The 15,115-nt window shown below is 34.2% G+C and overlaps 1 protein-coding gene across 1 annotated transcript; it reads left to right on the top strand.

Annotated features, from left to right (window-relative positions):
• Positions 1-447: 447 nt before the first annotated feature.
• Positions 448-13,383, top strand: LOC144979881 (galactose mutarotase-like). The gene is made up of 8 exons (XM_078927122.1): positions 448-703; positions 1,618-1,748; positions 2,958-3,112; positions 4,526-4,738; positions 5,507-5,588; positions 7,261-7,405; positions 8,426-8,597; positions 10,103-13,383. The coding sequence occupies exons 1-8, from the start codon at positions 642-644 to the stop codon at positions 10,178-10,180; spliced, it is 1,038 nt and encodes a 345-aa protein (XP_078783248.1). The 5' UTR covers positions 448-641; the 3' UTR covers positions 10,181-13,383.
• Positions 13,384-15,115: the final 1,732 nt, after the last annotated feature.

Below are 15,115 nucleotides of genomic sequence, written 5' to 3'. Positions count from 1 at the left end.
GGTTCAAACCCCACCACCGCCGCGAAAAATTTTTATTCTCTATTGTCTTCTGGCACTTTTCTACTCACTTCATATCTTGTTGTATAAACTAACAGAACTGTAATACTTCATCGCCCTCAGGGTTGCCAGTTTGGCATTTTAAATGCCAGATTCCAAAAATCTGGCATTTTTGAAAACCGTTTGGCATTAGAAAAATCATTTGGCATTTGGCATTTTCATTTGGCATTTTCTTTTCTTGTATATTATACTTCAAATGACACCTTTTCTTAATTATTTCATTACCCCAACAGGAAATTTAGTATAATTCAAAAAAAAAAAAAAAAAGAAAAGAAAACACGCAAGCCACCAGGATATGACAGTAAATTGTCTATCAAAAGTGAGTAGTTTTCTTAGTGGGGGTGGGAGTCAACAGACTTTGGCATTTTTTTTGAGTGTTTTGGCATTTTTGAGTCTTCCCCTGGCATTTTGTTGAAAAATAATCTGGCAACCCTGATCGCCCTTGGTTTTCGAGATTGGTACCACTGACGACTGCTAACGACCGGTGAAAAGTCGAAAATTTATAAGATCTACTAGGGATTTTATTGATTAAGAATTTAGTATTTTATCAAGTGCCTACGTATATTTCAATCATAACCTACAAAATGGCAAATGCAGTTGTAAGTGATGCTTTCGGAAAGACAAAAGATGGACTTGATGTGACCAGGTAAGTAAACTAACCGGTAACAGTATCAGTGACAGTATGAGTAACATTGAAATTGAAATGTCGGCACACTGTACTACTGTGCCTGTAGCAGCAGCCTCTTCTTATGTTATGGTTCTCACACTACTATGTTATGACGATCGACCCAATCAGCAAAGTCCTGTCCGCATTCGTGCACCGTCGCGAACCCGCCCGGTAGATTCGTCACAAGACACCGTTCAACTAGATAGATGCTCTGCCGTTTCGGGTTCTTGCCCACATCGGGAACATGTGGGACAGGTGGAAAGTCCCCACTGATGAAGCGCACTTGCTGTGAGGCAGCTCCTCGACCGAAGCCGATGCGCAGCCACCCAGTGTCTCCTCTTACTGGTATCAAAGCCTAGCAACTTCTCACCAAGCTTAGAGGAGTGTACGTCCCCGCCCCCATGAGGGAGTGATTCATCCAAACCGACTTCCATCTGTAGCAGTTAGCAGGACACAGGTGTCTTCATTTACAAACAAAAGCGTATTAGTAAGGAGCTGTTCTTCTTAAAATTACTTTTCAAAAAGAAAACAACAAAAAAGTGAGATTTTATATAGCACGATACCCAACAAATGTGCTCATAGTGCTTTACAAACAAGGGGTCCTGACCAACAGCAACATGTAACAGTAACATGCAGAACGACACATGGCGCCTGTTAGTGTTAGGCGATATTACAATTTTTTTTCTGACAGATACTCATTTTACACCCGAGTACAACAGAGACAATGCTGTTGTCAGCAAGTTACTCATTTTACTCATTAATTCCCTGAGAAAATATGAGTATAATGAAGAGGCTTTTCCAATGACTCAACTTTATGACTCATTTAGTCGAAATTTTTCTATTTAAGAGCTCACTTTTAAAAATAAAAAACTCACATTTATTTCTTTATTCAGGTACACACTGAAGAATAGCAATGGCATGACAGTCAAATTGATAGATTTTGGAGCCATTATCACAGAGATCAACGTACCAGACAATGATGGAAAATTTGATGATGTAAACCTTGGTTTTGATACGGTGGGCGGTAAGAAAGCAGTTGTGTCAGATTGCTTGTCATAAATGTCTTATTGATATTTTTAAAATTAGTTAATTTAAAATATCAAAACAATGAATTTAGCGATATTCTGCCATACAAGGCAGACATTCATGATATTATTATTATTATTATTATTATTATTATTATTATTATTGTTATTATTATTCTCATTATCATTGTTATCATTATAATAATAATAATAATAATAATAATATTATATTATTATTATTATTATTATTATTATTATTATTATTATTATTATTATTATTATTATTATTATTATTGTTATTATTATTAATATTATAATAATAACAATATTAATAATAATAATGATAATGGATAAATATATAAATAAACGTGATTGTAGATAGATATATACATATGAATATTATTCCATTGCATAGGGATTGGGGTTTTCAAATGTGAATTACAAGAATAAATAAGTGTTGTGAATTATCATATTTACATACTTTTCTAAAGCAGTATAGTCAACGGGATAAAAATAAAAATTAAAATAATGATAGTAAACTTTCTGGGGTTTTGTGGACCAATTGTGTAGACCCTCCAATAAACAAGCATCAACCAAAGAGCTTTGATTCAATGCTTTAAAAAGTAGGTTAAGTCTGCCAACTCTCTTTTCGCCTTTCATTTCAACTCACTAGTAATTTCCTAAAATCTGGAAAGGTGTGTATGAAACAGTTACAGACAAGGCAGAAATAAATTCTTTATAACGCATAATGTTTATTTATTCATTCTTGTATATCTTGCACAGTTTTAACACACACCTTTTCCGGATTTTTATCTTACCCTAGTTAGTGCCTGTTTCCCAATTTATTGCAAGTAATTTAGTAACCGAGTCCATTTAAGATCTGATGTAATGCATTTAAAACAGGTTCTTTTTTTCTTCCAGAGAATAGTGAAATAATTCCTTAGTTTTTGAATAAATTAAAGACTTAATAAGTCTAATGGAGATCTTTTCATCAGTCAGATTATGAAACGAAGAGTACGATTTTGCTCGATGTATTCTATTAAGTGTTGACTTTTAAACAAGAAGAAAAATTAGAAGTAAAAATAAGATCTAATGTAATGCACTTTAGACAGGTTCTTATTTCATTCCAGAGAATAGCGAAATAATTCCTTAGTTTTTTAATAAATTAAAGGCTTAAAAAGTCTAATGGAGATCTTTTCATCTTTCAGATTATGAAACAAAGAGTCTGTTCTTTGGCGCAATCATTGGACGGGTGGCAAACAGAATAAACCTAGGGCAGTTTACTCTTGATGGAGAGAAGTACCAGCTTGCCATCAACAACGGACCCAATGCCTCTCACGGAGGGTTGATAGGATTTCATGAGGTCTCTTTCTTGATTAAAATAATTACCTAGTTTACATGCCCAATAAGTGAAAATTTCTAATTATTCATTTAGCCTACTCAGAAAAATAAATCTCAAATCTTCATTGGTTTGACCTGTCATCTCAGTCCGGTATTATGTCTGGATGTACCAGATGCCAAAAAGTCCATTTAAAGGTAAATTTATCAAAAATATGAAATCTTGACTCGTCACACTTTCAAATAATATATAATGAAAAATAATGATAATTCCCTTTATTCCTCCCATAGGGGAAATTTATCTTTAGGGTCTATTCCAAGGGAAGACTGGAATAACCCAAGCGTGACAGCCACTGTTCAGCGCCGCAAACTGAGCTAGTGCGAGATGACTTGCTCAAGACCACATAACGCAGCGGGTACTCGAACTCTGTACCTTTTGGGTATGAAGCAAAGACTGTACGGCTGAACCATCCTTCTCAATAGAACATTGATTTTTTTGGCTATAGATATAATTTTCAAATCTAAATCATCTCAACAGGGATCCTGATTGCTCAGTTGGTAGAGCACTTGCTTCACATGCAAAGGAACTGGCATTGATCACGGGTGAAGTTGAGATATTTTGGACCCCCCCCCCCTCCTGTCCACCCAGCAGTGATTTGGTAGCTGGGTCTGTTAGATCTGGTATAAAGTATTTTGTGATAGACTAGTGACCTATTCAAAGAGTAACAAGCAATTGCTGCTGTCCGGTTAACATTTGGAAACTGGAATTAACTCCGGCTCCTTGGACTTATTGGCTCTGGTTGACTACTTAAAAAAAAAATCATCCTAACATAATACTGTTTTGAGATGATGAATTACATTGATGTTATCTAAAAATGTTACAAAATATTATGGTTTATGAATTTCATGAAATAACTCTGTCCGTTATCAAGCTGTTTTAAACAGCTGATTGCAAATGTGTCAGATGCATCCAGATTGAACTCAGCGACACGGTGAGTTGTGTAGTCAGTGACCAGATGGATGACAATGATTCTAAAACTCTAGTGCTGGTATTGTGTCCTTATGCGATGCATTTTACACATACATTAACCTATTCGACTGAGTTGTGACATATTGTAAGAGTGCCAGTACAGAAAGGAATGTCTAACAGATGACTTGTACTTTATGAAATGGAAATTAAAAAAAAAAATTCCCTTTGAATTGCCAATGTCTGTATTTGTGTCTTTCTTCTTGTTCATAGTGTGGGCAGCCAATGCCATTGTGCTGGCGACAAACATTGTGCAATGTTGGGTGCACTCAGAACGGCCATGACATGGTGCTGACCCTATTTCTTTAGCCATTGGGCTCTAAAATGGTCTTAAAATGTTATCACTTTTTTCGATTTGAATAAATTTTTGGGTAGAAAACAAATTTAATTTCCAACATTCTATCATTTCAGAGAATGTGGAAGGCAGAAATAAAGGGGAATAGTGTTGCTATGACCTATGTCAGCCCAGACATGGAGGAAGGCTATCCAGGGGAACTTACTCTGACAGTCACATTCACCGTCGATGAGGATAACTCTTTACGATTTGATTATAATGCCTCGGTCACCAAGAAAGCAACACCTGTCAATTTTACCACCCACCCTTACTTCAATCTCGGAGGACATGTAAGTGTTGCTGTGTTTTAAAAAAACTTTAATTGTCAATTTATACATGGACAGTATCAAGGACCCCCACATTTCATTATGCTTGGCAACAACTATTTTTTTGCAACAGCCATAGTGGGCAGGGAGGCACTTAATGTGTCTTTTATCCTCCTATATCTGTGGAACAAGCTTTCTGTCTTTGTCTTGGGATGAGATTACTTGGTTTTGTCCTAGCCCTGGTCAGATACCCATGCTGGGAGGGAACGGTCAAATGTATAGAGTTTTGGGAGATGATACTTTTTGTCTTGTAAATCATCTCTCTGTTATGCACTGTATTATGTTTTGTTTACATATTATTTATGATTTGTATATATTTGAGTGTATTCCTCTTAGTGGGGACTGTGTGCTTGTGTCTGGATAAGACTTTTAGGTGATCTCAAGCTAAGTACTTTGATAGTGTGCTCTTGGAATCTTCATCTGTTTCCTATTTAAATCAATTCCCCTTTGTCTTACCTTTTCTTGGGTGCTTTAATTATAATTCTAGAACGTTTTACTATCCCATTTTCTTCCTTTTTACTGGCGCTGATATGACCTTAATGTGTTGCAGGCGCCGTAAATCCTTTAAAACAAAAACAAAAAAACAGTTTTTACAATAGAAAAGCTGCTTCCCTAATTTTTATCCAATTTTTATTGGAAATTTATAAACAAATTGTGCAGTAGATTCAGGCATCAATAGAGAATTTCTTTCCAACACCAGTATAAAAGTGAATCTTATTGAATGTTTTCCAGGGAACTGGCCATTTGGATGATCATGTTCTAACGCTACATGCAGATCGATATTTGCCACAAAATGAAATAGCCATTCCTACAGGTTAGTATCCATTTTTTTTTTTTTTTTTGGGGGGGGGGGGGGGGGGGGTGGTGCAATTTTTATACTCATTCATATATTTTCCCTAATGACCAGCTATTTTCCTGATTTGTATAAATTTATTATTCCAGAGAAATAATTATAATCATCATTAGTTATCATTATCATCATCATCATCATCATATTCATCATCATTATAATTGTATCACATCTTCATGTCCTAGATTTGTTGGATAAATTAACCTAATTTTGTCTCTGAACTGTTAACAAATGGCCCTCTCCCATGTATTTATTCTAACAGTTGTATTTTGATGATTTAGTGAAACCATCTAATATGATGTCAAAAAACGGGTTCCAATCTCTTTGGACGTGTAAAACCACTCTTCCAGAGGACTGGATACATACCTTGTGTAATTGATCTTTTGGTATCATAGAGATGACATCTTAATTTCTAGTCTAAAGATATGCTGGTTGTCAATAAAGATCATCCATCCTCACTTTTTTACGTCCCGTAATCTTAAGAATCTGCCTATACATAATGTTCTTAAAATTGTCATGCCACCTTATGATTATGTAACCTATTTATTATTAGTCCTCAAAAGGACTGGGTGCATAACATTTCCAAGGATTTTGGAACTAGAAGAATGAATGGTTTGACATCACGATTTCTCTGCCCTGTTGACTTACTTGACTTAGGAGCAGACCTGCTACGGTACTTGAAAATTTAAAAATTCGTAATTTTTCAGAGATATAAATTGTTGTCACTATAATTAACTTTTAGAATGAATAATTAACCCTCACAAGGATTAAATACCACTTCAAAATTCATAAAATGATGTAGTCTGGCATCAACTTTCGTTTTCAATAAATTTTCATGACTTATGCTTATGAAGTTCTGAAGTTGGAGCCACAATTTCGTAATTCTACGATTTTTTTGTACTAGTAGGCAAGTCTGCTTAGGAGCCTCTTGCTTCACAATCAGCCAAACTGATACAGCAGAGTTGCTTTAACTAATTCTGCAGTGAAGTCCGCTAAATGTAGATGATCTTTTGCCAATGTTCGTAAAAATTCCAGGTCATAGGTGGTTTTCAATTTTATGTACATATTTTCCAAGTATGGAAAATGTAATCGGCAGTTTTGTTAGTGGTCTTAGAAATGTTTCTCCATATTTAATAAAAGATATACTGATACGGCTTTCATTGCTGGAATATATTTGCTTCATCTTAATATATGCCTGAATAGGTGCCATCCATTTACAACAAATTTTATAGATAAAGGATTTTCATTACATTTTTGGTAAAGTGATTTTAGACTGATATTGGTTGTTGAGAATTGTTTCCATCTTATAATTAACCTGGTCCCGATAGCTCAGTTGGTAGAGCACTCGCTTCACATACAAAGGGACCGTGATCTGACCCTCCCCCCCCTGTGTCCACCCAGCATTGAATGAGTAGCTGAGTCTGTCAGATTTGGCGGAAAGTACTTTGTTATATACTAGCAATTGTTATTTTCCATTTCACGCTATAGAAACAGGGATAAACTCCAACTCCATGGGCTGAATGCCTCTGAAGGACGACTTTGTTTTGTTTTGTTTTTTTTGTTTTTTTGTTTTTTTTAATAAATAACCTGTTGTTGACATGGACATTCAACTCCAACTTAAAATCTATTTTACCAGGAGAATTAGCACCAGTTGATGGCACCCCTTATGATGTCAGACAGCCCAAGAATTTGAAGGAGCACATGCCACTGATTCCCGGAGGTGCTGGATTTGACAGCTGTTTCTGTTTGGAAGATAGTCCTAAGATGAAGCTTGCTGCCAGGTTGGTTATTAAAATCAGATGGCAGGTACTCCCGGAAAACAATCAAATTTAATTCTTTAAATACATATATATATATATATATATATATATATATATATATATATATATATATATATATATATATATATTTATTTTTTATTTTCATTAGATTTATTACTTTTAATTTTTTTATTATTTCCTTTTTAATTTAGATTTATTATTAATGTGTTACTTTTTCGAATTTATTATTATCATTATTATTATTATTATTATTATTATTATTATTATTATTATTATTATTATTGTTATTATTATTATTGTTATTATTATTATTTAGTATGTTAATTAACATGATAGAGCAGCCATGGCCTATCTAGGCAGATAAAAAAATTGATAAAAGCTAGAAACGGGCGCTTAAATGACCTAAATAGTGTTGAAAGTCGCCGTTAAACACCTAAAAACAAGACAAATAAAAGTTTAAATGACCAGAAATTGTGAAATGTTAGTTTTTATCAGTTTAAGAAATCGCATTCATTCTCCTCAATTAAACACAAATTACTTAATTCAATTCTTATATTTTGACCATGAATTCAATGTTTAACATCTAAACCATCCTGACATAATACCATTATGATGTTGTGGATCATATATGAGTTTTGAACAATTATGGGATAGCTCACTTGTCCTTGATACTACTCTTTCAGCGCCATTGGCCGCACTGTGCGGCCAGAGCAGAATCTGTTCTACTGGCCAATGGCCGCACAGTGCAGCCAGTCTTGAAAGGCAAAAATAATCATCTATCCAATCCAACTTTCTACAAAAGTACTATCGATTGAACCAATGGTATCATTTCTTACATCAGAACATTCATTTGGCCCGAAGAGGTATTTTAATTGAGATTTTGCACCGAATTCGAATATTGTTTTGTCTTAGCTTGTTATTCTCATGCTGCCTCAATCAGATGTCAGCAATTTTGTGACGGAAATGCAAATAAATATAACCTCAGAGCTCAAAGAGTTAATCTTCGATTCCTTTCGACAGGCTAGAACACCCTGTGAGCGGGCGCTTCTTGGAGTGCCACACAACTGAACCAGGTTTGAATGTGTATTCATCTAAGTATGTCACCCCTAGGACTGGCAAGGGTGGTGCCAACTACAAAGAGTATTGTGCTATCTGTTTGGAGGCACAGCACTACCCGGACAGTGTTAATCATGTAAGTCTTTAAAATGAAAATACTCAAATTTTTAAAAGTGTGAGCTTTTTATAGTGCATTATAATAGTAATAATAATAATAATGATAATAATAATAATAATTATAATAATAAATGTACATTTATATAGCGCTTATGCCAAAGCTTCGAAGCGCTTCACATTGATCATCAGTAAAAAAAAAAAATTTTTTTATTCCTCCCCTTTATCCACTTATTGTGCTAAAAAAAGAAATAGGTCCAGGGTTTGAGTCTCGCTCTGAGCGGGGCATAGTTGATTCCTTGGAAAAGGCTCTTTATCCACATTATTTCAACATACTCAGGGGTAAAATGAGTACCTTGCCATTAACACCGTTATTTCTTTCTGGAAAAATACTCTTAATAATATCGCCCAACAAGCGTCGTGTCTTGTCCTAAATGTTAAGTGTTGCTGTTGTCTAGCCACCCCTTGTAAAGCACTTTGAGCACTTTTTGCTTCATTTAAAAGCTCGCCCAAAATACTGCCATACTCTGAAAAAAAAAGAAAAAAAAACATTTAAAAAATTTGGTCAGAAAACTCATCCTTCAAATATGGATCAATTTGTATATGACCCTCATCTGCTCAGAAACGCTCAAACCTGGGGAGATGTTTTGACGAGATGAGGACCATTCTAATCAATCTGTATTTGAAGGAGTTTTCTGGTCAAAATTTAAGAAATATATATTTTTAGAGTACCCCGAGGTAGATAGACTTTTGTCTCTAAAATATGAAACTCAGCTTGTGACCTTTTGGTCCTGGGTTCGAGCTCTGTCATGCCAAACTTGAGTTCTTGAGAAAAGCTTTTTACTTGCATATTTTCTCAACATATTCCATTGTAAAATAAGTACTTGGTCTGTAATGTTGTCTTTGTCAAAAGCAAATGTAATAGTGCTTTTCAAAAAGCATGTTTTATTCTACATGTTAAGTGTTGCTGTTGGATTGGGGCCCCTTGTAAAGCACTTTGAGCATACTAAATGGATATTGCACTATGAAAGAGCTCAGGTTTTTATGTTCCTAATAGGGGTGCTCAATTAAGTACACTTTAGAAAAACATGGGAATAGTCCATATGTAAAAATTTGATTGATACATTACTTTTTATTTACACAGTCTTTTGGGTTGTTCATTTAATTAACCCTTGGAATGTATTGATTCATTTATTCTCCTTCATTCTGCAGTCTTGAGATAGTTCATTGAATGATTTATTCTCATTTATTCTACAGTCTTTAGATTGTTCATTGAATCATTTATTCCCCTTTATTCTATAATCTTTAGATTATTCATCGAATCATTAATTCCCCTTTATTCTAGTCTTTAGATTGTTCATCAAATAATTTATTTCCCTTTATTCTACACCCTTGAAATTATTCATTGAATCATTCATCCCCTTGTATTCTGAATTGTAGTCTTTACATTATTAATTATCTTCACCTATTCTGAATTGTAGTCTTTACATTATTAATTATATTCATCTATTTCCTTTTATTTTACAGCCTCATTTCCCCAACACCATTCTGCGTCCTGGAGAGACTTACACGCAGACCACAGTCTACAAATTTGGTCTTCTGTAATTATGAAATAAAAAAATTTTGGGAGCAGGCAGCGGTGCAAGATAAAAATATGTGAAATCTGTGAATGTTATATGCCAGACAAAAGTAAACAAGAAAATAAAACAAAAAAAACTCCAAGCCTCCCAATTGTGGTAATCAACAGGTCTGAGGTTCGATCCCAGGTTATGGGAAGTTGATTTTTTTTTTTTGGATGATTTTTCTCGTGTTTTCTTTTTTACTCCTTTGTCTAGCACCATACCGTACATCCTTTTCACATATATTTGGATAAGTAGACTTGCAACGACAGTGGTTTGCACTGAATGTGGAATTAAAGGGATTACTCTTAAATCGATGCGTATTTAGCATAGGATATTGCTTTTCAACAGAATAATACAAAATTTTACAAATATATGATTCTTACCCTGCATATTTGGAACAGTAATATGTGGTGTCCATGTTTTATTCTTTAGGCAAATCTATCTTCTCCAATTTTAATACGCATACTCGTTTTCATTAAAGTTCATTGCCATGGGCAACAGTTGTGCCTGAAATTTCAAATTTTTTACCCCCTATCTACCCCATCTGTCCCCCAATCCTATTCAGACAAGCTAGCTGTACCCATGACACATGGATTGATTCTCTTATTCTATTTCAGTCTCTTGGTTTGCACATCCCCTTCTGCCCAGTTTTCCCACCTGTCTACCTTTTCACTGTCCAAACTGTCCCTTTCTCATCTTCTCCAGCTCAAGTACACCCTCGCTTACAAAATTAATCAACAAATTACAAAACATGATGTATAGTTTAATGTTTCTATATCATACTGAATCTGCAGTTCTTGACACTGTACATCATAAATTGTTTTTTTATATGGATATATTTATCATACATTGTTTTGTTTTTTTAAGAAGAGATATTCCACAAATTTCTTAAAAAGTGACAATTATCATCAGCCCCAGGTGTCAAAAAGATCGTGATCCATAGAGATACAATGAAATGAATGAAAGATCATATTTTCATCTTTATAAAAACTTTATAATAAAGCTTGGCATGAGCAGGGTGTTCTCATTTGACCTTCACAAAAATCGGGGTGTCTATTATTTTTTCAATAATTTATACAAATGAAATAAACCTGCTATGAGGAAATCTATTATTTTTTTTTTTGGCTATTCCAAGGATAGGCTGAAATAACTCAACAGTTGCAATGCATAAATTGCTGCACATTGAGCAAGGGTTCGGTGACTCGCTCAAGGTCACACAATGTGGATGGGGAATGGAACTTGGCACCTTCTTACAAAATCAACAAAGACCATACTGCTCTTGCCACAGTGTTTTCCAGACATTTATTTCTGAAGTGTAACTTTCATTTTATAACATTTATTTTAAAGCTTTTTTCGTCTAAATGCTCAATTTTCCCCATCTCCTGTCTGTCTCTCTTTTAATTGATCACATTTCTTTTATTATTATTATTGTCATGTGCATTATTGTTGTTTATGTTCAACACAATCATTCAATTCATAATTTGTTTTACAAACTTGTACATCCAAATGTGACCCATTGTCACAAAAAGGTATTAGTATTATGTTGGGTGGTATCGGACCCTGAAAGACGAATTTACAACTAGAATTATCAGAATTAGTTAGGAATTTAAGATCGTTTGCAATGTAATAATAAATTGTATTTTTTCTCAACCGTAAAGTTCTTGAAAAATCATTTTATTATTTATTTATGGATTTTCAAAATTTAAAGTGTTTTATGACTATCAGAATACTTTATGAATATAGTAAGAAAAACCCATTTTAAATATATATAAATTGCCTCTTGTGGTACTTACTGTAAATTCAATTTCCGGCACCGAGTCCATCCCGACATAATACTATTTTGATATGGTGGGTCATAAATGGAAAAATGTTTTAATATGTCAGGATTTATGTATATTTATTGCAAATCTACAGTATTTAATTTGTATTTTATTTTACGATGTTTAACAATCACAGTGGACTTTGCATTCAGTGAGGACATCAAGACTGAACTCATTTTTGAATTCTATATATTACTATATATTACAAAATGAGTGGGATCTTTGAATGGGGATTTTGCTTCTTTTTTTTTTCCTCAGTGGGAAAGGAGTGAGATGGGAGGGTGGAAGGAGAAGTTTGACTATTGCATTACTCTACGATCGTAATCATGACATGCTATTTTGGAACAATGTACGGGCCGGGTAAGTGGGGTTCCTACCTCCCATAGTGGACAGGGAGGTGTCTTCTATCCCCCTATATCTGTTTTCCAACATGCTTTCTGTCTTTGTCTTGGAATGAGATTACTTGGTTATGTCCTGTCCCTGGCTGGGAGGGAAACAGTCAAATGCATAGTTATTGTTTTGGGAGATGATATTTTTTCCCTTGTAAAGCATCTCTCTGTCATGTATTATTATATTTGTTATTTTGAATATATAATGTAAGCATTTGAGTGTATTCCTCTTTGTTGGATTTTGTGCTTGTGTCCGGATGAGACTTGTAGGTGATCTCAAACTAAGTACATTGGTGGTATGCTCTTGGAATCTACATCTAATCCCTATTTGTTCCCAGTTCCCCTTTGTCTTACTTTCTCTTGGGTGATTTAATTGTTATTCTAGAACTTTTTACTATCCCATTTTCTTCCTTTTTACTGGTGCTGATATAACCTAAATGTGTTGCAAGCGCTGTAAAACCCTTAAAAACAAACAACAAACTGGCCGGGTGCACCTTGCTGATTTTTAATTTTTTTTTTTACAAAATAAATCCCTGCTTGTTTAATTCCAGTAGACTGTAACCATCTTGTCCTTGTGACGTTGGCTTACACATCAAGATTCCACCATTTATCATTTTTACTCATCGGATCAATGTGATTGTCAAGCAATGCCAAACCTCTTGCATTTTCATTATGAATGAAAATTAAATAAATATGTTTGATTGCCTATTAGTGTGAATACAAGGGAGTTGATATATTTGTGTTTTTTGTTTTGTCTTTGGTTTGTTGTTTTTTTTGCCGAATATGGTCAAATTCTGGTTGGGATTTTATGATTATTGCATGTGGCAGGATTGACTTTAATGTTCATCTGTAGCTTTCATTGATATTATATAGTTACTTTTTTTAAAAAACCAATTTTGGGTTTTTGAATTGATATTTAGATTCTATATGATCAAGCAGAACAATCAATTTATTGGAAATAACAACTTAAAACATTGTGTGCCTTGGAAAGTTTAATGGTTTTTTTTACAAGCCCTATAATCTTACTTTACTTTATTATACGTTTACCTTTAAAAAATTTACATAAGAAAAGACTGGGTGGGGATCCTGACCTCCCATAGCGGGCAGGGAGGTACATACTGTGTCTTCTATCCCCTTATATCTGTTTTCCAACATGCTTTCTGTCTTTGTCTCGGAATGAGATTACTTGGTTTTGTCCTGGCACTGGCCGGAATCCTAGCTGGGAGGGAAACAGTCAAATGCATAGTTATTGTTTTGGGAGATGATATTTTTTTCCTTGTAAATCATCTCTCTGTTATGTATTATTATTTTTATTTTGAATGTATTATGTAAGCATTTGAGTGTGTTCCTCTTTGTTGGATTTTGTGCTTGTGTCTGGATGAGACTTGTAGGTGATTTCAAACTAAGTACATTGGTGGTATGCTCTTGGAATCTACATCTGATCTCTATTTGTTCTCAGTTCCCTTTGTCTTACTTTTTCTTGGGTGCTTTAATTGTAATTCTAGAACTTTTTACTATCCCATTTTCTTCCTTTTTACTGGCGCTGATATAACCTAAATGTGTTGCAAGCGCCGTAAAACCCTTAAAAACAAAACAAAAACAAAACATAAGAAAAGAAATATTTTAAACGAAATAATTGGGAAGGGGGGGGGGGGGGGGGGGGGGGGGGGGGGGGAGAGATAATGAGGGGAAAACATAATGAAGATTTAAGGTTTTAAAAAAAAACAAATATGACCTTGGTTTTTTTTTTTTATTTTTTTTTTTTTTCAGCCAAAACAATTTGTTTTTTTAATCGAAAAAAAAAAAAAAATAGATAAATAAATAAATTGAGTGATTTGATTGAATTTTACAATTACTATTTTCCCATGAGTGAGGTAATCCATCTCCCGCTTATTGATAAATTAAGTCTGTCAATACTCGGAATTTAAATGGAGAATAGATATCTGTACTACGCATGTAAATGTACAATAGGTAATGTCTACTAGAAATGAATTCTACATTCAATGTTTCTCTTTTTTAAATATATTTCCCGTTTCTATAATCATACCTCAAAATGCATTCAATAACAAATTATTGTTAAATAAAGTGGGCCGAATATACTGTTTATATCATATACATGTTAGTGTCTGTTTTTTTATTGGTTTTATTTTTCCATGGATGGTGTTCCTTACCTCCCACAGTGGGCAGGGAGGCACTTACTGTGTCTTCTATTCCCCTGTATACATATCTGTTTTCCAACATGCTTTCTGATGTCTTTGTCTTGGAATGAGATTACTTAGTTTTGGCCGGGCCCTGGCCGGATACCCTAGCTGGAAGGGAAACAGTGAAATGTATAGTTATAGTTTTGGGAAATTATATTTTTTTCCTTGTAAATCATCTCTTGTACTGTTATTGTTTTTATTTTTAACTTTTGAGTGTACTCCTCTTAGTGGGGTCTTGTGCTGGTGTGTGATTGAGACTTTTAGGTGATCTCAAACTAAGTTCACTGATAGCGTACTCTTAGAATCTACATCTATTTGAACCATTACCCTTTGTCTTACCTTTTCCTCAAGTCCTTTTAAGTGTACATCAAGAATGTCTTTACTAATCAATTTTCTTCATTTTTACTGGCAATGATATGACCTAAATGTGTTGCAAGCGCCGTAAAACCCTTAAAAACAAAACAAAAATATTTTTATCTTGTAAATCATCTCTCCGTTATGCACTGTA

This window comes from Berghia stephanieae, chromosome 9 (genome assembly GCF_034508935.2).
Source record: "Berghia stephanieae isolate SIO BIC M18660-M18661 chromosome 9, UCSD_Bste_1.3, whole genome shotgun sequence".
Taxonomy (NCBI): Eukaryota; Metazoa; Mollusca; class Gastropoda; order Nudibranchia; family Aeolidiidae; genus Berghia; species Berghia stephanieae.
The sequence above is the reverse complement of the archived record's forward strand: the minus strand, read 5'-3'. Positions and strand labels throughout refer to the sequence as shown.